Genomic DNA, 23,352 nt, shown 5'->3' with positions numbered 1-23,352 from the left:
CCCCTTCTTATATATATATATATATATATATATATATATATATATATATATATATATATATATATAAGAAGGGGGTGAATATCAGATGGATCTGGTAGAACATAGACGTAATTGAGTTGACACACGGTAGAAAAACAACTGTCTTTATTCTAAATTTTTGACTAGGGTATGGCCTTTGTCAGAGTGAGCACTGACGAACACTGACTCTTTGTCACTCTGACGAAGGCCAGACCCTGGTCGAAACGTTAGAATAAAGACAGTTGTTTTTCTACAGTGTGTCAACTCAATTACGTTTATGTTCTATCAGATCCATCCGAGCTTCACCATATATATATATAAGGAAAATTGGTCATTCTCGACTTTACATTCATGCAATGGCAGGTGCTGCCATCAGTGGGGCTTGTGGGAACGTGGTTGCTCTTTTCAAGGAACCTCTCGCGACCAGTCATTAATTTAACTGCCACCTGCCATGGTGGGCAGTTTGCTCAAAATCCAGCGGGCAGATTGTGATGATGCCACAAGCTCGTGTGACCTAGGTGGACCACCTGGTTGCTTCTCCAGGGATTTTTTTGCTCACAGCGCTGTTGTCGCCGGATTTCTGCCGAGCAGGAGCCTTAATGCTCTCGTGTTAAGGTATTGCTCTCACCTGTCACGACCCACATGTTCACAATTACACATGGGAGGTGTCAAAAACTTAGGTTCACGCTATTATGACAGATTTAAATATAAGTTGCTTAAATTTTAGTTTAATTGAATTGGTGGTTGTTAAGGAAAGGTACATACAGCCTTTGTCAAAAATGCACAGCCCACAAGGTTTGCTTCTGGACCTTGCTTTGTGGCTCGTGTGTCGGCAACATTGCAGATTCCTTGATGCTAAGAGGAACTCGAGCCCTCACCCCTCCGAAGCTTGTGACTTCCACTAATGCTATGAGAACTCCTCTACATAGCCTAGAGGCAAACCTCCTGGGCAGTACATTTTGGACAAATGCTTTACATTAAGGTATAAAAAATTTGTAAAATGTATTTTGGGAAAAGTACCACTTCTGTTTTTTTCTTTCACATTTACAACAATGCTGCCAAAGGACTTCACTACGACACGCATTCTTTCTTCTTGGCATCTTTCCCAAAGTATTTTTTCAGTTTCTCAACCTGCTCTATCAAGCCATTTGAGAGCAGAGTACACCTGGGGTCTTGCCAAGTGCTTTCAAAACAGCATTTCATTCTTTGTCTCCATCATTGTATTCGACCACAGTATCACAAGTGGCAATCTTCAGGTTGTTAGGTAGCCGCCGCGGTGGCTCAGTGGCTATGGTGCTCGGCTGCTGACCCGAAAGACGCGGGTTCAATCCCGGCCGCGGCGGCTAGAATTTCTTGGGAGGAGAAATTCTAGAGGCCCGTGTACTGTGCAATGTCAGTGCACGTTAAAGAACCCCAGGTGGCCGAAATTTCCGGAGCCCTCCACTACGGCGTCTCTCATAGCCTTAGTCGCTTTGGGACGTTAAACCCCATAAAACCATAAACCATCAGGTTGTTAGCCCTTGTACTCGGCATGTCTAACATGTTGTGGGCAAAATATATTAGTTTCATTTGTACTAAAGCACTAAAAATGCTTAGACATTTGAAGAGAACGTTAACTAATGTACCAAAAGAAACTAAGCTAATAATGTACATATCCTTAATTCGTCCTGTAATTGAATGCGCGTCTCCCGTCTGGAATCCTCATAAACAATGTGAAATTGATCAAATGGAGAGCATTTAAAAGAAAACAATCAGATTCACATTTCTTCAGTATGATCACTATTTTTCACCTCCTTGTGCATTGTTCTCTTTGCATCTAATCCCCCTGTCCATCTGCTGTCACATCGATTCACTGCAGTTCTTGCACTGCATCGTCAATTCACTTTAACATGTCACACCTAATGTCTATCTTACCTCTAATATTCCCCGATAACCAGGAGTCATCGTAGCCTTAAAGGTGCAAGAGGAATCTGAACTCGTCTTTTTGCCACGGGAACTCGATCTACATGTTCCTAGCATTCTTAGAAACTTCGATTTATGGCCCTGTGTGGCCGATTTCCCTAATTAAATCGAATTAACGTCCGGCTCCCGCCTTTTTTTTTTAATTCTGCCTCGTACGGTGGGCGGAGTCGACCGACGCGGCTAGTGCCTTTCACCCAGTCCCGTGGCGGCTTGCCGCTCTGCCATCGGCGGAGTAATACGTAGTAGTCCGTAGAAGCAAATAGTCCGCGCGTATCTTTATTTCTGTGGGCTTATTTTGCGGTTATATTATCTGCAAATGAAACTACTTATTCATGGAAACCTAAAAAACAAAATGAAGTGAAAGCAAAGCCTCCACGGAGCTAGCTGAAAGGCACTCCACGCGTTGGTCGACTCCGCCCACCGTACGAGGCAGAATTCAAAAATAAAGGCGGGAGCCGGACGTTAATTCGATTTAATTAGGGAAATTGGCCCCACAGGGCAATAAGTCGCCATTTCTAAGAGTGCTAGGAACGTGTAGATCGAGTTCCCGTGGCAAAAAGACGAGTTCAGATTCCTCTTCAGTGCACCTTTAATATTAAGCCATTCTTCACTCGTACTAATAATTTCAGTGTTTTTTTCGTCGCTCAATTGGAAAATAATTCCTGGCATAACGCAGTCTCTTCCATTAAACTCATTTTTAACAGCTATCGGTACTACATGATGCTTTCTTTCGTGTTGTGTTCAGTGTGCATTGCTTCAGTTTATTAGTTACAGCTTGTCACATTGTTTCTGCTATGTATGCAGACATGTTAGATTAACTCTTTTTGAATGTGTTGTACCCTGTTGTTTTTATATGAATTGTTAACCCCACTCCTGTAGTAGCCCAATAGGGTCTGCAGTATGTACAGATAAATAAAAAAAAAATGTCATTTTTGGGGAAGCAGCACCAGACCAGCTGTTTCAGCGACTTGGTGTTTTGTGTCCTGCTATGGAAGCACTTGCTGAGAAGGCCTGGCAATGACAAAGCCTAAAACAGTGGCAAGTCGCGAAGGATATTTGTATCAATGAAACGAAATCTTGGCATGTTAGTTTCACCTATGTCAAAACTTGCGTGGAGCACTTTGATCTATTTTTGAAAAGGTTGAGCTAAGACGTACCGGCTCCTCACTCATATCTTTCTTCACAAAGTGGCTGCCTGGGAACTTTGTCTTCCCTGTCATCTTCCTCGTTATTCGAGAAAACAATCAGGTTCATATTTTATTGGTAATATCGCCATTTTTCACCTTCTTGTACATTGTCCTCTTTGAATCTAACCCCCCCTGTCATCTTCCTCGTTATTTGAGGAAGATGACAGAAAAGTGGCAACATGCCAGCAAAACGGTCGGAACAACTAAGGAACAACTACCAGGATTCAGTGCACTATGAATGCACTCCTACTGGCAAAATTTGCTGATACAACTAATAAAAATGTCACAAATTCAATATATTTTACATTTCTGGCCATATTTCTCATCAAGTAATGCATATGTGTGAAAATTAAAGAGAGGAAGACATTGTTTAAACATGTTGAGGGGCACAGAATTAACCTGAAAAGAAGGTCATTGTAGCAAGAGATCACTGTTGTAGTTCTTCACTACCTAAATTTATTAAATATGATCCTGGGAAATCCTGGAAGTAAGTGATAAAAAAAAAAAACAAGCAGATTTCACAAATAATTGGTGGCATGCTTATAAGGATGAAGACATAACCCAGCATATATTGCAGAAATGCTACCTCATTTTTATGCAGGCTCACTGAGGGTTTTGGTACACAAATTTCGCCTGTCATGTAGGCCAGGGGTAGTGTATAGGATTCCTCTGTCCTGTGGTAAGACGGTACATTGTACAGATGTGGCGCTGTGTATAAATATGCGCCTTAAAGCACATCTGGAATCCCTTGGAAAACCGCCTAGCTCTATTCTAGCTGTGCACTATCGAGACTACTGCGGCTGCCAACCAGATTTGAAAGGCACTTAGATACTGTACTCTAACCATAACCAAAGGTCCCATGAAGGGGTGGAAGCATTTTTTATTCTAAATGGAGGGGAAATTTGTGTAGTGAAACTCTCAGTGGGGTTGTGTTTCTGCAATATATGCCCGCAAGGCATTACTGATTAGTTTTGCACATGTTGTAGTCATGTATTTGGACGCGCGTTTTGGCAGTTGTGTGAGGGACGAGGACACGTGTGTTTGACATAGCTGCATCCGTTAAACTTCTGCATGAAGCTCACAATTGCAAATACTTGCGTGTTATCTTGACTCCTACAATGCCATGGAGCATGCACATTAATACTGTCAGTTCTACTTTCTGCAAACTCGACTTCCTTAAACAAAAGTTTGATGACGTCCCTCCTGATGTGAATTTGGTCTCTTGCTTTTCTTTTGCTAGGCCAAAGCTAGAGTATGCATGTACACTCCCCGTCAAAAATATACAGCCCAAGGTGCTTGCTTGTGTGTCCTGCAGCATGGCTCGTTATGTGTCCTCAGTGATCGTGATCTCTCGAAAGAGGACTGGCGTTGTGTTCTCAATCCTCTGAAGGTTTGGACTGCCTGATGCGCCAGGGAGCCGCACTAAAAAGCTTAGAAGCAAGCCCCTCGGGCTGAATACTTTTGAAGGGGGCTGTACTTAGCATATGATCCTTACACTGAGTCAAATATTAAGCACCTTGAAAGGCAGTTAGATTTATATTTAATGCGTTCTCAAGGCTGGACACTACCTCTAAAACTATGATTGAATATGCCGTAACTGCTCTTGATTCAAGCCGAAAGCAGCTGAGGCTAGATTTCTATTTCGTCCATTTTAGCTACAAGCTTGAAATGAGCTAGTTGCTTGTTGTGACTCCTGTAATAATAATTATTCACGGTGTGGGCTGTCATTAGGAGCTGAAGATAGGTGTTAACAAGAATTAGTTCTTGGACCAGTACTAGTCCATTTTTTAGTACCAGACCAGGCCTCTTTTTTTTTTGGTAATTTCAGACATTTCGTTTAACGTTGTCATCACCAACTGGGACAGCTTAGCCACGCACTGCACCGATGGCAGTTATGATGACAATTTGAGATGCAAACATTAACATATACAAAGCACTGTCATTGGTTGTACAGAGCTGTTTAAGTATGGTTTACTATTTCCAGTTTTTTTTCCCCATATTATTTCACTTTGTGTTTTGATGTGTGCTGTATAGTTTATATGTTGTTAACCCTTTCAGGCGCCATTTTTTGTTTTCACTAAAATCAGTTATTTTTTCACCTGAGTAGTATATTCAGGTCTCAAGGAAGAGAATTTGTTAGTTTTCAAACGTGAAAGACCAGCAGGTCAGTTCTTACAACGATGTGGCAAATTCCGTGCAAAGGGTCAGATTTGTTAGAAATAGTTACATTGAAATGTTCTCGTGTGTCAAATGAACGCCCTAGGGATCGTGGAATCGCTTTGTGCTTCGAAGATTCACATTACGCTCAAAATTGAGCAAAAACAATCGATGTTTTTACTCGCGGCAAGATCAGCCTGCACAAAAACGGCGGACAAAGTGCTACTTATGTGAAATATTATTTACTGCATTCGCTAAATGGTACAAAAAAGCAACTTATTTGCAACCAGAAGGGTGCTCAATTTGACTGAAATAATGAAATCACTGTGAAGTGCTACAGTTTCTCAGAAAAAGCTGTAAGTTTGCCGCTTACACAGTTGTGTACAAAGCGCCTGAAAGGGTTAAGCAGGTTGTTTCTCATTGTGCACTTTTTACTGCTGTGGATCCGTGCTCTAGGAAACAACTGATTGCAGTGAGCTTCAAAAAATGTAATGTGGTCACCGTGTCCTGAAACCCTGAGTTGAGGCACTGAATAGAAACTGAAGCTGGCGTGTATTGAAAGATTAGAGCATCTAACATCAAAGAGGCGGCTTTCACTGAAAGCGGAGAGTTTATACCCTAGGAAAGACCGGAAAATTAAATACAGGCCGATGTCCATCGCCGGTTAATCTCTAGTTGACTGTGATGTGTCAACAGTTTTTTAGGTGAGAGTCCCAAAGGCTTAACTGCACTGCCATTCACTTCGAAACATTAATCAGAGTTCTTTTCGGTGACAAAGTTGCACGTTTGGATCGACTGGCGGGGAGAATTTTAAATGCAGTTTTCTAGCCGATATGTCTTCTGCTATTGGGGAAGCATCAGCATAACCAGAGAGAGCCATAGAATATATTTTTACTCAGGGCAGAAATTGAATGGGTCCCAAATGTCCAAAGACTTGTGGCAGTAGGCACATAGTGCTGCTTTTTGATGTCTTGGCGTCTTTTGTGGTTTAGTGGTTAATCAGTCCTACCCTTTCCCCCTCACTCTTGGCTGAAGAAACTGGCTAGAACAGAGCGAGATGCTGAAGAGAAAAGGGTTGTAGCGCCGAAACAGACAACACACAGAAAGCTAGATGGGACAGGCGCCTGTCCCGTCTAGCTTTCTGTGTGTTGTCTGTTTCGGCGCTACAACCACTTTCTGGAAACATGCACCAACTAGCCCCCCAACAAGTATTATGCTGAAGAGAGCTAGCTATTGGCAAACAAAAATAACAGAACAGCAAAACAAACGGAGATGATACTGAGTTCATTGGCGATCTGATTTGAGATAGCACAACGAACAGGGGGCAACGTGAAAGAGACAACACAACCAGTCTGTCGCCAAATTTTTTTTTTTTAATGCAAATGCAGGTTTAGCTGGAACATTGTAAAATGTGTTCCGCTTTTGTAATCTGTACTACCCTTGTATCACTCCTATCTTGGTCCAGACTGGACTGATAGTATCTCTAATAAATAAATAAATAAATAAATTAGGCACACGTGGCAAAGCTACAAAGCAAAGAAAAAAAAGGAAATGAATAGGCATTCCAGATCACCCTTTTCCAATTGGCACAAAGATGTCAAAGGCCCCTTCACACTCGTATCTCCAGTCTCCTGGACAAAATAAGTGGCCTTTATCTCCAGTACACTTCCTTATCGGCGTTCACGAAGGGTTAAGACCCGACTGGACTGACCTTTCAATGAAGCTCGATTGTCCGTGTGTGTGGTACCTATGTTCCCAAGGCCTTCAGCATCTTTTGCTCAAGTTGAAAGCGGGTAATTGAAATTTGTATTTGAACGTTGTTTGTTCTGGAAGGTTGCGCATTGTCACTGTGTGGTCTTGTCAATCTTCCTGTTGTGTCCAACCTTCGTTTTCATTTAAAAACATGAGTCGGTAGTCATTTGTTTTATATACATGAGTTGCAGAAATCTTGACATAAGCCTGCCTGCAAAACAGAAACCCCTTCCTCGGGGTTGCACAGCTCATCCTGCAGACAGAAGTTGGATGCAGTGCTGGAAGCTTCTATTGCAAGCCTTATGTGCTGCGTGCACGTGTCGAGCAGCAGCTTGGCATAGCTGTGCTTCATCTTCTGTCGCAACTGGTGTGCGTGGAACTGGTGTGCGTGGAACTGGTGTGCTTATTCCCTTTATCACTGCGCATGGCAGGAGCGTGCAGAAAGGGCGCACAACATTGCTCAGACTCTCGGCAGTTTCCAGCACTGCACCAAATATCTGCCCCCCAAAAACCAGTCAGGCTGCCATGGTGAAGGAGTTCTCACTGGGCAGGGTAGCTGACTTCCAGATTAGTGCAGACTGTTCATTATCTGTTCTCCATTTGTTGGCATTGTGTTTCCACAGTGTTGCAGTGTGTGTCATTAGTGCAAACAGTTAAGGCTGGGATCCCACACTGGCAGCGGTCACTGGCCATTTTTCAGTGTTTGCACAACCACTCCTGCCGTCCTGCTTGTGATAAAGAAACAAAAAAAGTGTCCCACAGAGGTCTGGGTACTGGATATCTAGGGTTAGACTTTTTGGTTTAAACTGAAGAACACCGATAGCGGTACGTCGGACTGAATCTTTTAAGTTTGGTTTAACCGAAAAAGGTTGGCATCTTGACAGTATGCACCATAGCTAGCTAGCTGACTGTTGTGTATGAGTTACTGAATTGGAAGCGATAATTAACGAAGTAGTGAACTTGAGGAGAGTTGTGAAATGGTGGTACTATTTATGGGATTAAGTGGAGAAGTTGTGCATTTTGAGGCAGTGGTCCACTACCTTTACACGCCTCTGCTGACCGGGAGGCTCCACTTGCCCATCATCCACGTGACGGTTCAGCGGTGGTTCCAACACTTGACACACAGTCCACGTAATGCTCCACCCTCTTGCTTAAAGGGATACTGAACCAAACTTTTGGAGCTGCTCTTTTGCATGTAAACAAGAGCTTGAGTGCTAAAATTGATAAATATGACAAGCATTTTAGCGAAATAGGTGGATAACACGCTTTTTTTCGCGATTTATTGCCGTATCGTTGCACCTGGTGGCCGCCTGTGGAAGCTGCGACTAGACGTCATAACACCCGCGCGCCCACCGTTCCCGCAGAAGCACGATTGCCATCGCTACTCGCGGCTTTTCCATGTCTGTCGTCTGCTCACGGCGTACACAAATATGTCAAAATGTTAATCGGTGCTGTCTACATACCATAACCGTATGCACGCTTACGTCCGCTATATGCAGCTACTTTTTGCGGACCTTGCGCCATTTCTAGCATTTTCACTTTTAGAACAGAAGCACGACGATGTTCAGACTAGTGGCGCCATCTGGTGGTTAGGAGGGGAAGCATTGTTGTTAACAAACCGACACCCCTCTTAGCCTAAAGGGGGCAGAATCGTCACTCTAAATAAAAAATGAAGCAAATTTATTACTCGTAAGTTTTCTTATGTGCAACAGGAGATGAAGCGAAAGACTGGTGGCCCATTTATGGCCAGTTATCGCGCTGAAGAAGTCAGAAACAACGACGCAACCAGTCCGAAGCGAGGTTTCATGCATCGAAGGGCGCCGCCATATTTGTCGCCGCTGGAGGGTGCCATGACGTCACGCTTTCCACCTCGCGCCGACCGGGAGGGCTTGGCGCGCGCTCATGAAACATTGAAAATAAAACCATCCGCTGAAAAATATGCGCAGTGACGACTAGATTTCGGTGTAATCACATTCCGAGAATCTATATTCAGCCTTTTTGTTCAATTTTCAGATTTTGCTTCAGTATCCCTTTAAGCCAGCGCAGAAACTCGGCGATAATGTGACTACCCAGCTTTTAGAAGTACACTTCTATTTGCGTTTCTTTCTGATGGCTTCGTCATTGAGTTTAGGTACCAACATGAATTTGCAATTTATACTCGTACGATTGAAAAGTAAATCCATCGCTGTTTTGGCGAGTTACAACTTTTTTTTATCACAAGCGGGAGAGTGACAGTTAGCATGCAGACATTGTAAAAAATGGCCAATGGCCGGCAAAAGCCACCACACTGAGATTGGATGTGCTTCAACTCTTTGAGAGTTCGCTTGAGAGTTCGCACGTGACCTCCTTTGGTGTGTTTTTCATAGTCTACTGCGTTTACAATTGCAGCTTCATTGAATTTGGTTGTTGGCTGACGGGTTTCATGTCACATGGAAATCCATAATATATTCACACATCTATGACAGCCCACATGGTAAAGTATATGTGCATGGGGAAATGAGCAGGCTGAGACAGTAATTAGAAGGCTAACTGGCTAATAACGGAAATATTGTTTTCATGAGCCTGATTGTTCAGGGGCAAAAAAAAACAACGGTTTTTTAGTTTCTTAGAGGGGTGCTAGCTACGTGCAGGTTACGCCAGTGGTAGATGAGAATGTGGTTAGCTTCATTAATCATGGTTGTTTCGCGAGATGTCCTTGTGTAATATCCCGGTTTGGGTACTATACGAGGGATTATGCACTACATCATACATGATTAAAGATGATTATGCATAATGCTACAGTGTTTGTACATTGCTCAGGAAGCTACAGAGCACAGATTCCATTTAACCCTTTCAGGCTCTTTGTACACAATTGTGTAAGCGGCAAACTTGGAGCTTTTTCGGAGAAACTGGAGCACCTAGCAGTGATTTCGTTATTTCAGTCAAATTGAGCACCACTCTCCTTGCAAATAAGTTGTTTTTTTTTGTGCCATGTAGCGAATGTAGTAAATAATATTTCACATAAGAGTGAGCTAGGCAGCACTTTGTCCGCCGTTTTTGTGCAGACAGATCTTGCCGCGAGTGAAAACATCGATTGTTCGTGCTCAGTTTCGAGCGTAATGTGCATCATCAAAACACAAAGTTGTTCCTCTATCCCTAGGGTGTTTACCTGACACACGAGAACATTTCGGTGTTACTATTTCTAACAAATCTGACACTTTGTGCGGAATTCTCGACATCATTGTAAAAACTTATCTGCTGGTCTTTCACACTCGAAAACTAACAAATTCCCTTTCTTGAGGCCCGAATATACTACTTAGGTGAAAAAATAATTGATTCCAGTCAAAACAAAAAAATGGCGCCTGAAAGGGTTAATCTTGCCAGTGGCGCTATTGTTTAAGGGCCTAGGCGCGCGCGCGCGCGCACACACACACACACACACACACGCACGCACGCACGCACGCATGCACGCACGCACGCACACACACACACACACACACACACACACACACACACACACACACACACACACACACTTGCCAATATTGGCATTGCCAATATTCAGGAGTTTCACGCGTAAGTGATGACAAATGTGGCAACATGTTGTGACCTGTGGAGGTGCCTGATTGGAATATGCGTTGGGCAGCAGTGCGTATTCTCTCCTGTGCAGAGGAGAGTGGCCATGTCGCACCTACGGGGCTCAGCCAACTATGTCTGGAGCACCACGGCTGTCCTGGGCAAGGGTGCCACCGGAGCTGTCTACCGGGGAGTCCACAAGGTGGGTGCTGAGTGTAGTCTCATCGGCGCAAGTTCTGTGGCCCCTGAGTGAGCGGTTAGGCTCTCCTGTTCCGCACTGGCATCGCCATGATGGCTGCCGTGTTTGTTGGTTTGTTGTTTGGGTGCCTTAAATTGTGTTGTAATAAGGGAGTAATTACTCAGTGACATCCACCTGAGCACAGCCATACGGCTACAAAGGAAAGCTGTACAGCTTTCTCAGAAACTTCGCAGTTAAAGAAAAATTCGTCCTGGTCCGGGGTTCGAACCCGGGACCACCGCTACACCGGAGCAGTCGCTCTACCAACTGAGCTAGCCGGGACGGCAACCTTATGGTAGGGCGAGAGCGAATTGATCAATAACTCGAAGTGGGAACACAGTGTATGAAATGTTTTAGGGAAGCCCCCAAGGTGGAGTAGAATTGTAATAAGGGAGTAATTACTCATTGGCATCCACCCAAGCGCAGCCATATGGCTACAAAGGAAAGCTATTGTGTTGTTTGTCACCCTGTCCTTATTTCATGTTTAATGTGCCGATGTGCATTCATGGCATTTTTGTTTCTCAGTTAGTGTGCACTCATTATCTCTATTTTTCATTACTGTCATGACCATAGCAATAGTTTTTTTATCGTGTTGTGTAATTTTATTCTAAACTATTCTGTGGTAATGCCTTTTTTTTTCGCTATTGTTTTTCTGCAGCCGTACTTTTGTGGGCAAGGGAAATATTAATGGTCCAGTGGATTTACCAACTGGGTGATTCGTAGATATTGCCTGGGCCACGCTTGAAAATGATGTGGTTAGTTTTTGCTTTCGAAGTGTTGTGATAGTGTGTTGTATGCAGCCAAGGCTGGGCAGGAAAAGGAACGACAGAAGCCTTGGTCCCCGTCACAGGGTGTGGGTTGTTCTTTGTTTGGACCAGGGGTGCAGAGGGTTAAGGTGTAGGGGAGGCACAGGGACAAAGGTTTGTCTCCTTCCCTTTCCTGCCCAGGGCAGCCTTGGCTGCAGAGCCACAGAAAGTTCATTTGCCCATAGCAGTGCAGTTGCATTTCACACTGGTTCGTGCACTTATGCCTCTGGTCCTGGCAGAACTTTCTTTTCTTATTTGAGAAGTCAGCGTGCTTGTCTGACGAGACTGTTGTCTTGCTTGATGAGGCTTGCTTAAGTTAGAAACTCGGCTGAGTGCAAAGGAGAGTGTGATAGTAGGTCTCCTCGATTTGGCTGCACTTTCGGCACTAGTTCACAAAAGTGCCGTGCCAGTGCAGTGCCAGTTCTTGAGGCGCGAGTGTAGCCTGGCACTAGTGCTCTCGGTGCAGCGGCCAAATCGAGTGCAAAAGTGCCGAGACGTTCGTCTGCTGCGGCCGTGTGTTGGTGTTTGTCGCGTGGTTTTGACAGATGCGTGGGATTGTGCTAGCTCTACTGAACACTGCGCATTTCTTTGAAGTGGCGCATCTCGTGGAGTGGCTCAAAAATTTGTTAATTCCAAAAGTGGTGAAGAATTTCACACCATCCTTTCCGTTGCATTGTGCAAAGTGGCACAGGCCGGTCGATCGTCCCCGATTCAACGGGTACTTTGAAGAGGCAACAAACTTTGAATTCGAGAGGTTACTCAGATTTGCGCTCGACGTGATCCGGGCTGTTGTCGTTCTATCGGAAAGTGACTGTCGCAATTACAGAAGGAAAGAGTTGCCTGATAACTCGGACTATATCCAAACTCAACAACTCGCATTCACTGTCAGCGGCCGGTGACAGCGGAGCGACTATCGGAGCCTAACTGGCAGGCGAAGGTGTGGGCTGACGGCGACCTCAAGGCCAGTCGGCCAGTCGATCGCTGCTGCAAGCGGAGGAGTCAGTACAAACGTTGCGATTATCCACGTATTAAAAAACATCTCACCATCTGCCTCTTATGCAAATGCTCCATCATGTTGCCAGTAATAATAATATTTACACACAAAATAGAGATGGTGTAAAGCAACATGCGAGGCTGGGCAGAAAGATGAGAACCCATACGCACTGCGCCATGCCAGCCAGTCGCTTACACACGTAGTACACAGACACTCACGCACACGCACGTGCGCGCACTGTCATTTCAACTGTTTAGTGAGGGCACGGTGCAGATGCTGAGTCTAGCACGGGTATGCAGCCCCCTCAACCATGGTCTCAACGCCGCTCACTAAAACAAGCATGGCCACGGAGGCATCTGCTACGGAGCGCGCCAAGCACCTTGCACTACTTGCACGAGAAGAGAACTCGCCGGGAGGCTAGTGCAAAAGTGCAGGAGAACTCGTGTAGCACTACGTCAAATGGAGTGCCCAAGTGCAGGTGGCGCTAGCTGCACTGGCAAATCGAGGACGCGAGTGCAGCACCGCCTGAACTGGCGCAGAAAGTGCAGCCAAATCGAGGAGACCAAGTGTTGTGTGATGATTCTCTAATGTATATGGCAGAATGCCGAGAACCATCACCTTGTTTGTGGTTTTTAAAAAGTGTGTGTCAAACAGTGCCCCTTGTTTTAGGGGAAGCGCTGTGTGAATGTTTGCCTTACGCCTCCCTTTCCCTCTTGTCATTGCTGCCACAGCAAACAGGGGAGCCCGTGGCGGTGAAGACCTTCAACCAGGTCAGCCAGCTGCGGCCCCTGGAGGTGCAGATGCGCGAGTTTGAGGTGCTCAAGATTGTCAACCACGAGAACATCGTGCGACTGCTGGCCGTCGAGGAGGACGTGAGGCACCTACTTTGCATTTGAGTTCTTTGTAACCGCTGTTGGAACTGTTTTTGATAGGGGGCTGGGGCCTTTTCCAGGCGTTTGTGCCTTTAATCCCAGTCTCCCCTCGTGACGAGAAATAAAGCTCATTCATTCATTCATTCATTCATTCATTCATTCATTCATTCATTCATTCATTCATTCATTCATTCATTTTGTATATATTCAGTCTGGCCAGCTCTTCTTTGCACTTAAACCATAATGCTACAAGGATGGGATTGTTTGTTTATTTTAGCTTCACGACTTATGAAAGCATTGTAGAGGGGAGGGGCAGAAATACAAGCGGCACTCTGCAATTTCAATGAAGGAGAGAAAAAAATAAGGGCAAGAGTGTAAAGTAGAGAATAAAGGAAACAACAAAAAAAGCGAAAAAAAAGGCACTTATACAAAACACACGTGTAGATTGCAAATGTGCAGTAGACTGGTTACAACAGATCAGTGATCACAGCATATAAAGTCAGATGCTTTCGGACCAACGTATCAAAGAATGAAAGAACAGTCATACAGAACAGGATCAACGCCAAGTGCGAGTAATAAAAGAAGACTTCAAAATATGCTGGTAAGTGAAATATGAAAGTGATGGTTGTTTGGCGGTTCCAGTCACGGGATGTTCCTGGTAGAAATGAATGTGCACACGTCATGGTGTTTTGGTGAGGTATCATTTCAGCTTGTCTGCCATGATTCTGTTGCTTTTCATAAGGGCAAGGTGAGCTTGTGTACTGGGGCAGCGAGCTTTACCCATGTGGGTGGGGCTTGGTATTGTTTGATGTGGCTAGCTTAAGTTTGGTGTCGCCAGATTGCTGGGAGGGGCATGGTAGGCAGCAAAGGTGTAGTTGGCCTCACTGCAGGTGAGAAACTGTAACCTGTGCTGGCAGTTTTTTCTGGATCAAGGGTTTTTCTTGTGTTGCCAAGGCAGGTTGCTTAAAAGAACTTCAAACTTCAATAAAGCTTTGTAGAGGGCTAGTTGGTCGTGCATACTGAGACTGGGGAGCGCTAGGTTCTAGAAAAGGGAACAACAGACACAAAGGAACACGAGACACGAGCGCTCGTGTCTCATGTTGTTCCTTTGTGTCTGTTGTTCCCTTGTCTAGAACCTAGCGCTCCCCAGCCTCAGTATAACAGAACTCGAAAGGAGGTGAGCAGTGCTTAGACACATAGCATTTGTTTTGACCCCCCACGGTGGCCCAGTTAGTGGCTTCGGTGTTGGGCTGCTGATCGCAAGGTCGCGGGTTTGATCCCTGTCACATTTCAGTGGAGGTGAAATAAAAAGGCCCCCATGTGTTGGGCAGTGTTAGCGCGTTTTACAAGAACCCCAGATGTTCCATAATAATCCCACAGTCTGCCATGACGATGTCACTCGTAGCCCGTGTGTTGCTTTGAAACATTAAACCCCAGAATTTACTATCAAAAATTTTTTTTACTTAGTGTCCTTTTCCTGCACCACGTTGCGATTACCATTGTTGATGTTTACAAGATGCGTGCACTGAAAGATTTGATTATGGCTGATTATCCTAAGAGATCGGAAGCGGCCGGAGTGGGCGAGGGAAGAAACGCGGGTTAATGACCTCCTATTTGAAATAAAGAGGAAGAAGTGGGCTTGGGCAGGGCATGCAGTGCGAAGGCAAGATAACCGCTGGTCCCTAAGGCTAACGGAATGGATTCCAAGAGAAGGCAAGCGTAGCTGGGGGTGGCAGAATGCTAGGTGGTCAGATGAGATTAAGAAGTTTGCGGGATACGGTGGCCGCAACTGGCGAAGGACAGGGTTAGTTGGAGAGAGACATGGGAGAGGCCCTTGCCCTACAGTGAGCGCGATCAGGCTGATGATGATGATTATCCTTGTGTTCTTGCATGTTTGTTAGCAGTTGGGAATTGTTGCTTTCACTAACATTGGTGCACATAATGCACACATCGAAGCCGGCTATGCATACAGTTCTCATTTGTGTTCGTGAGTGTAGTCAGTGCTCCCGGTGATGGTTTCCGCTGTTTCCCACCAGGTGGAGAGCCGCAGCAAAGTGCTGGTGATGGAGCTGTGCACGGGGGGCAGCCTCTTCACCATCCTGGACGACCCGGCCAACAGCTATGGGCTTGAAGAGCAGGATTTCCTGTGCGTCCTCCGCGACCTCAGTGAGTGTGCCGCCCTTCTCTTCTCAACTTTGGCTTGTTGATTTTTATGCAGGTGTCTTGTCCGTGAATTTTTTTTCAGTTGTTTGATCTCATGGCTGTGCACCAAGCAACTTGCAGTATAAACTCGTTGTAAGGGCCGCATCACTTTAAAAAATTTTGAGCTTGAATTTTGAAGGTGTGGCCCATACACATATTAAAGAACAGTCTAGGTGTTTTGTTGTTGTTGTTATCTAGCCCAAAATAAGGGTGTGACACTTAACACAAGGTTATACGGTATTCGTTTGCCTTACTCAGCTAATGATCTTTTTAGGACTTGGCGACACGAATGCTTACTCGCCTTGGGGTTTCTCTGCAAAGCTGTTCCTGCATACCAACTGAGCCACTTGGATATGGTGTCATTTGTGGCTTTTTTTTTTTTTTATTGTAGCTGTAGTGGATGCTTTGTGTCCTATTTCTTGGCAGCATAGTTTTACGCTGACAAAGCTGGTTGACGACAAAGGCCGTGCCTATTGAGAGATTTTGATGAAATTTTTGATGCCCTGGCTGGAGGAAAACAGCGGCTTGAGAGATTTGGCCATCAAATTTTGTTTTAAGTTCATGCTTGCTCAGTAAAAGTAGGATGCTAGTTTAGGTCAGTAGAGCAGAATGTAAATTTCTAGCCTTGCATGGACCGGCGGATTGGTAATACACTGAACTCTCGGTGTTTTCAACTTGAAGGGGACCGAAATGTGTTCAGTATATGCTGAGTTAAAGTTAAGGTGATGCTTTTAGAACACTTCACATTGACTAGACGGAAGCCTTGGTTTGAATAAGCCGAAAGTTGAAATTAATCAGAGGCCACCGTACTGTCCGTGTTCACCTGCTGAACCTGGCAGGTTGTCTTAACTTAAATGGCAGTTCAGAATAATGCTGTCCGAATTTATTGACAAGGCATCTACTAATCCTCTGTGAACAAAAAGAAAATTACAATAAATTGGTCCATGGAATTAATTTTCTTGCATTATATTTGGCAATCGGGCTGCTAGTGTAGCCCTTATAGAAGATTTTTTGCAAAAAGAGAGCGCATGAGTGTGCGTCGGTGACAAGTCTTCTTCTGCAGGTGCGGGGATGAAACACCTGCGGGACAACAACATCATTCATCGCGACCTCAAGCCGGGAAACATCATGAAGTATGTCGCCGAGGATGGCAGGTGAGGCTGGGGCTGTATGCGCATCCAGTCGCCAGTCGCTGGGCTGATTAGTTTGATGCCATATTTACTCACATAATCTGCGCCATTGGTAGTTTGTACACCCTTAATCTATTATCCAGGTCTTTTATAAAAAGAAAAAAGCTTTACTCACACATTTTACACTCCCAGCATGCCGGGGGGCGTGCGCAAGACGATTTGGGAAATTGTGAACGGCCGCATCGCCATATGCAGCTGTGAAAGGTGCGAGTGGCGAGGGGATGAACTGCACGCCGTTCACTCGGCTCGCTCATAGTGTTGGTTCTTCCGGGCGAACAGTTGTAAAAGCAAATTTCCTGTAACCTTGCGGACCGGAATCCTGCTGAACTGTTTGCTGTCAGGTTTGTTGCATGGTGCTGCTAGTCAGCTGTTCTTCGGCATCCCCGACTGGGTGCGAGAAAAAAAAACACTTGACAAAACCTTGAAAAATCATTGCTTTGTTTTCATCTCTGATGTAGAAACAGTCGTCCGGGGGCGTTGGTTAGAAGAAATTACTTTTGGGCAAACGGTTTTCAGCGGATTTGTTTTTTTTTTTTAGGCTTATTTGATAATTCGACCTTTTGCATAATTCAAGTATATTTTCTGGTCCCATGAGGGCTGAATTGATGATGCTTCTAAGAACATGGGATGACAACAGCACCTGCAAACCCAGTAAAATCTCATCAATTCAGCGTCAGAAGATTGATATTGAATTGGTGAGATTTTACTGTATTCACAAGTGCTGTTTTCATCCCATGTTCTTAGAAGCATTACCATATCTACATGTATGTAATGCAAAGGGAGGAGTTGGAGGCCCAAGGAAATAAAAATAAATAAATAAATAATTAGAAGTTCTTACAGTTATAACGCAGTCTCAGCCTGTTGAAGCAACCTACGGTTGAGGTGTGCTGAGAACTCAGAAAAAAAGACTGAGAAAGCATGCAAAAATGCCAAAGCAACGGATATGTCAATATTATTTGAACGGCAACTCAAAGAAACATGCACAACATCATCAACTCCAGCTGAGCATCTGATGCATCAACACATACAGTCTCCCACGCAGCAGCAGCTGTGGTGTTCTACAGCTGAGTGCGAGTTTGTGTGCTGGGGTCTTGCCCACTCTTGCCCCTTTTTGTTGTACAATTTTAGTGGGACAAAATGCAGAAATGCACGCTCACAAAAATGTGATATTGAGAGCCTTGGTATAACCTCGGTGTAGAAATGAAAAACTTGGCTGAATGTGGCGATTGAAAGGGGGTTTTCAAGTTGTCCCCTTGCCTTCCCAGGTTTGTGTACAAGCTGGCTGACTTTGGGGCTGCCCGGGAGCTGCAGGACGACCAGCAGTTCATGTCGCTCTACGGCACGGAGGAGTACCTGGTGAGAAATGCATGCTATGTCTCTGCGTACCACTGTGGTACCTTGCGCTATGACCTGGTCCACTGCATCCCCACGCCGTAATCGGCCATGTCATTCACTGGACAAGTAAGCTAAACTGGGCTAGTCGGAGCAATTGCATCTTCGAAAAACGTAGCGCGAAAAACAAGACACAGGTAAGGTGTAGACAGGACACGAGCGCGAACAGGACACACTGGGCCTGTTTGAGTGCCAAGCTTGGGCAGCCTGCTGGGTGATAGCTGGCTGCCACAGCAGATTTGCTTCTGACAGGAAGTCTCACTGTGGTCACATGGGCTGGCAGCCACCAGAACTGGCCCACCAACTGAGGTGGAAAGGTGCAAGGCATGCAATCCCCCTCCCCCCCCCCCTTTTTTTTTTTTTTTACAAAAACGACCATTCCAGATTGGCGGTCGCCATATAGCGACGCCTACCTAAAAAAACAGTGACGTATAAGCGGCAATATCCAGAGTATTCAAGTGACATCACGCATGCCATTTTGTGGTTCAGTGTGCAGCTTGAGGGGTGCGAACTGGAGCAGCTAGTGATAAACCAATTAGATATGCTTGCAGGCTTTCGCCGTGCCACATGCGCCACAAAATGGCCGCCTTGTGACGTCTGGGCATGATCCCTACCGAGTGTATAGTGTGCATTTTGACCTTTGTGGAGTTTTTTTTTTAGGATGTGGTCGGGAATTCTCCAGGTAATCGACGCAACCCCCTTTTTGGAGCCTAGAACGACCCCTCTGTAACTAGCTAGTGCATGTAGGTTGTGCCATTGTGTATGGATATTTTTTTGCTGGGTTATAAATAGAAAAGTTGCAGGTGCTTTAGTGAGAGCACTATATATTGTGTGCAACTACAAGTTTTTTGCTATATTACACATCTGCATGTAGGTGGACATGTTTTGCTCAGTGAAAACTGTTGCCTGCCAACATTGTTGCTACTTCAAAAGCAAGAAATTTTTACCCTGATTCAGGCTCTACAGTTTTGGTTCTGCATTAGGGATGCAGTTACACAACTCTTTCATAACTGCAGGCATGAGGTTTCTGTAGAGAGGGTTTACTTAAGCTTGGGTTTTGTGTATGAGCGAGATAACCTGCAGCGCATGAATAGGTGCAGTAGGGGTCAAAATGCGTATTGTTGCCGACACCCTGTCGCATTGAGCGTGTAATGGTGTGCAGCACCCAGACATGTACGAGGGTCAAAATGCGTAGTATTGCCAACACCCTATCGCATTGAGTGTGTAATGGTGTGCAGCACCCGGACATGTATGAGCGGGCGGTGCTGAAGAAGAGTGCTGGCAAGTCCTTTGGGGCCACGGTGGACCTGTGGAGCATCGGGGTGACCCTGTACCACGTGGCCACGGGGGCCCTGCCTTTCCGGCCCTACGGGGGACGCCGCAACAAGGACACCATGTACGTGTGTGTGCGTGGGGGGCACACTAGGGCTGGGGCCTGTGTCTGTAGGTAGACTTGCACTGGCTGGTATTGCTGATGTTCGTCCAGTCAGGGCACTGTTGTGAAGGGCAGCTTGCGGATCATTCTTTGATAATAATATTCTGATAATGTTAAAGGGAAACTGCATAGGTTTTATAAATCAACGATCTTAAGAGGGTCGAATGTGTGAAATTTGCAGGTAAAGCATGCGAAGTCTTTTTGGGCTAGCACTTGAAATAGTGAAGTAATTGCCGATTAAAATCCGGACAGCCTTCAAGCTTCTCTGCAGCACGCAACGCCAAGTGGGGGGCACATGATGACGTCATCGAAGGTATCGGTACATTTACAACACAAAAATGCCTGCTTTGAAGGAAAAAGCAAACGCCACCGAAGCCAAACCCTGCCGAGAGTTGTTTGGCAGCGTCTAACGAGTCTGGGCAGGGTGTGGCTGACGGCAGTGGTAATTTGAAATCATACCTTGCGTGACGTCACGCTGAATTTCCCTGCACTACTCCGGTGCATTGAGAAGCGCAAAATTCAATCGTCGATTACGTCGCTATTTTAAATGCCAGTGCAAAAACACTTGGCATGACAACCCAAAGCGCAGGCGCTTTGGGTTGTCAGTTGTGTGCATATAATCTGTGTTTTTTCAAATAAACTTTCAGTTGTTAGTAGCGCTTGTCCTTGTCTTCCTTCTCTGTTCTTGTTCCTAGTCGCAGCGCTGGTGAAATTTTAAAGATGTACCAACTAGCTCAAACCACCATTTTGCTCTTAGGTATGAGCTAAAGACCAACACCGTGTTTAGTCATAGGGGGCACTTGCAGATTCCGGAGGCCAGAGTTGGTGGAAATTTCTTTCAGAGTACCAAAATCCTCGTCTCCTCGCCACCGGATTTGGTTGTTGTACGACTGCTGCTGCCTAATGCTGCCAGCATTGTAATCACATCAGTGGTTCCCTGTATATCCACCACCTTTGTAATGTCATTATTATAGAGTGATAAATTAAACTTCTGTGTAGTTGGCGCAGTCAATTATGGAGATATGTGAAACACTCGGAAGGAATGGAAAACAATCATGGACTTTTTAGCTTGGTTAGGCCTAATGTGAATTGGGTACGCTGGCACTTCAGTTTTGGGTCGAGGCTCAGTTTTCAAGGTCGAGCAGCTGTCCTACAAAGATCGGCGAATATCTTAGAGTGGGGACCCTCATGCGAGTGCAGAAAAATTGAATGTCCAGCTGTTAGCAAGTGGCCACCTTCATAGGTGCACTGTGAAATGAGAAAATTACTTTGGAAAGTTTTGTTACGTGTGTTTCAGTGTGTTTCTATGCCCAGTACAGGTGCGGCCGCAATAATACGGAGCACAGGAACGGTCGCGGAGCAGCGGAAACGTGCTTGTGCGCGCTGCCTAGCAGCGGCGACAGGAACTATCTTAATTTGGACGCGGCGAGATGGCGCCAGTAGCACGGACCCACTTTTTCCGCAGGCCTATCAACATCACAGCATATAGCATGCAATGCCTTGCTCTATGATCGACTGATACTGTGCTGACAGCGCCATGCGCTTCGTTGCCCCGTTTCTCGCATCGAGGAGCGGCGCGCGCTGTAAACGGGCGCAAGACGGCCGTTTTGGCATTACGTGTTATCTGGGCCCTTCAGTCCGCGCGGCCACCGAGGTTTAAGTGAGCACGCCGGGATGAAGGCAGCACCTGGCGGTGTTGCCCGAACCAGCTCAGCATCTTTCGAACAGTGATAACGGCAGGGTTGCAGCAAAGAGGGGGGCTCGGCGGCAGGCACTCTCGCTGCGCACGGATAGCCAGGGGTGTCTTTGTTGTGCTGATAGGTGGCGCTTAGATGCAGTTTCTGCCAGCTTGGCCACCTTTCGCGTGCTCCGTATTATTCTGGCCGCACCTGTACTTGCCTTCCCCCTCCTTGGTACGTACTTTAAAATGACAGTTCTCTTTTTCTGCACAGCGTGGCTCGTGCGCTGTTGACAAGTGTGCTCACCTCTGTACTCATTTGGGCAATCAGGCACTTTCGTAGAGGCAGCAGTGGTTTCACACAATGCGCACTTATTCCTTCCTTTTTTTTTATTGTTTTTCTGGGTCTGCGTTTTTCAGTAGCCTCACTTTCCTTTTACAGGCTTTTCTCACTTTCATTGCACTCAGTCTGATCATTCCTGCTTCATTCAGTAGCTGAGATAACCAATGGTCGTTGAGGGTAACTGAGTGGATTCCAAGAGAAGGCAAGCATAGCAGGGGATGGCAGAAAGTTAGGTTGCGGGGATATGGTGGCCGCAGCTGGCAAAGAAGAGGGTTAATTGGAGAGACATGGGAGAGGCCTTTGCCCTGCATTGGGCGTAGTCAGGCTGATGATGATGATGATTGGTGGGAAGCAAGAGGTTTTGTGTGGAAAAACCGCGAAAAGGCCCATTTGGTATTTTTTTTTACGATCAAAAGTATGAAAACTGCATTGCAGAAACAGGACCACCCCCTCCACAAGAGCCTTCCTTACATCTGCCCCTGCTGCTTCACGAGCTGCTCTTTGGCTTGTCTCTGCAGGTTCTGCATCACCTCCAAGAAGGAGTCCGGTGTCATCTCGGGTGTCCAGCACACCGAGAGCGGCCCCATCGAGTGGAGCAAGGAGCTGCCCCGCACCTGCCTCCTCTCACCGTGAGTGACATCCTTGCTTTTAATTGTTCCTGGGTGCAGGGCAGCTTTTTTAAGGGGCAACTCCGGGGTTTTTTTAACCTCCACATACTGTACTGAAACTTTCAAAGTATGTTCTTAAGAATCTACTGGCCATTTGTGCTGATTTTCGCAGCTGGGTGGCGCTTTGTTTCAGCAGAAGTGAAGTTTAAATTTTCCTGTTTCGGGGCCTCAGTCGAGGCGATTCCAGTGGGTAACCTTGCATGCGTGACATTAGCTGAGGGAAAAAATTTCAGCCTTGATTTTGGTCACTGCAGACAAATAATGATTGACAGTCAATTACAGTTGCTAGCTTAGTCAATCAACCTGCACACAAGAGGTTTTGTTGAAGTATACCTGACATCATACTTGCGTCTATCGTGACATGTGGTTGAAACCCAGTTTAGGTTTGATTTCGTGGTTTTTGCCAATATATAGTTGTTTGCCTCATTATTTCAAAAATATATTTATAGACAAAGTGCAAAACTTACTAGTCAGCTTCTCTGCATGGCAGAAATTCCTGCACCATGGCGGTGTTCCCTTACTTTGGGGCAGTGGTTAAGAGCACATCGCCTTTGGTCAGCTTTCTGTGGCAAGGCAGCAGAGGCTAGGCAAGAAAAGAAGGGAGATGGACCTTTGTCTGTGTGCCATGGAGAATGGGCTTCACTTCTTGGCGACCGTGTACAGTGTCTCCAACTCTTCCTTCTGCTTTCACCCCTCGGCATGCCTAGCCGGAACAGCGAACAACCCACTGCCAATGGGGCACAGTTACTGAGAAGCTTTAGGCACGGTCCTCCTTTCCTCCTTTTTCTTGCCTAGCCTGTGCCACATTGCCAGAAAAGTCTTTTTTTCACACTCGGCAGATGCTTGAAGGGACCATGTGCGTACCTATGTTAGAGAAGATTCGGGCACTGCACCAAATTATTG

General features: G+C 45.7%; 1 protein-coding gene across 1 annotated transcript in view; it reads left to right on the top strand.

Annotated features, from left to right (window-relative positions):
- LOC149337152 (inhibitor of nuclear factor kappa-B kinase subunit epsilon-like) overlaps window positions 1–23,352 on the top strand; it is an 85,924-nt gene that overhangs the window by 2,256 nt on the left and 60,316 nt on the right. The window contains exons 2-8 of the mRNA XM_089553355.1: window positions 10,726–10,833; window positions 13,401–13,541; window positions 15,578–15,707; window positions 16,807–16,897; window positions 18,199–18,289; window positions 19,564–19,721; window positions 22,300–22,410. Coding sequence (XP_089409481.1) covers window positions 10,738–10,833; window positions 13,401–13,541; window positions 15,578–15,707; window positions 16,807–16,897; window positions 18,199–18,289; window positions 19,564–19,721; window positions 22,300–22,410 — 818 coding nt within the window. The 5' untranslated portion in view covers window positions 10,726–10,737. The remainder of the gene's footprint in view (window positions 1–10,725; window positions 10,834–13,400; window positions 13,542–15,577; window positions 15,708–16,806; window positions 16,898–18,198; window positions 18,290–19,563; window positions 19,722–22,299; window positions 22,411–23,352) is intronic.

The sequence above is a fragment of the Amblyomma mixtum genome, chromosome 7 (assembly GCF_055824585.1).
Source record: "Amblyomma mixtum isolate Tamu chromosome 7, ASM5582458v1, whole genome shotgun sequence".
Lineage (NCBI taxonomy): Eukaryota > Metazoa > Arthropoda > Arachnida > Ixodida > Ixodidae > Amblyomma > Amblyomma mixtum.
This window is presented reverse-complemented; position numbering and strand designations above follow the sequence as displayed.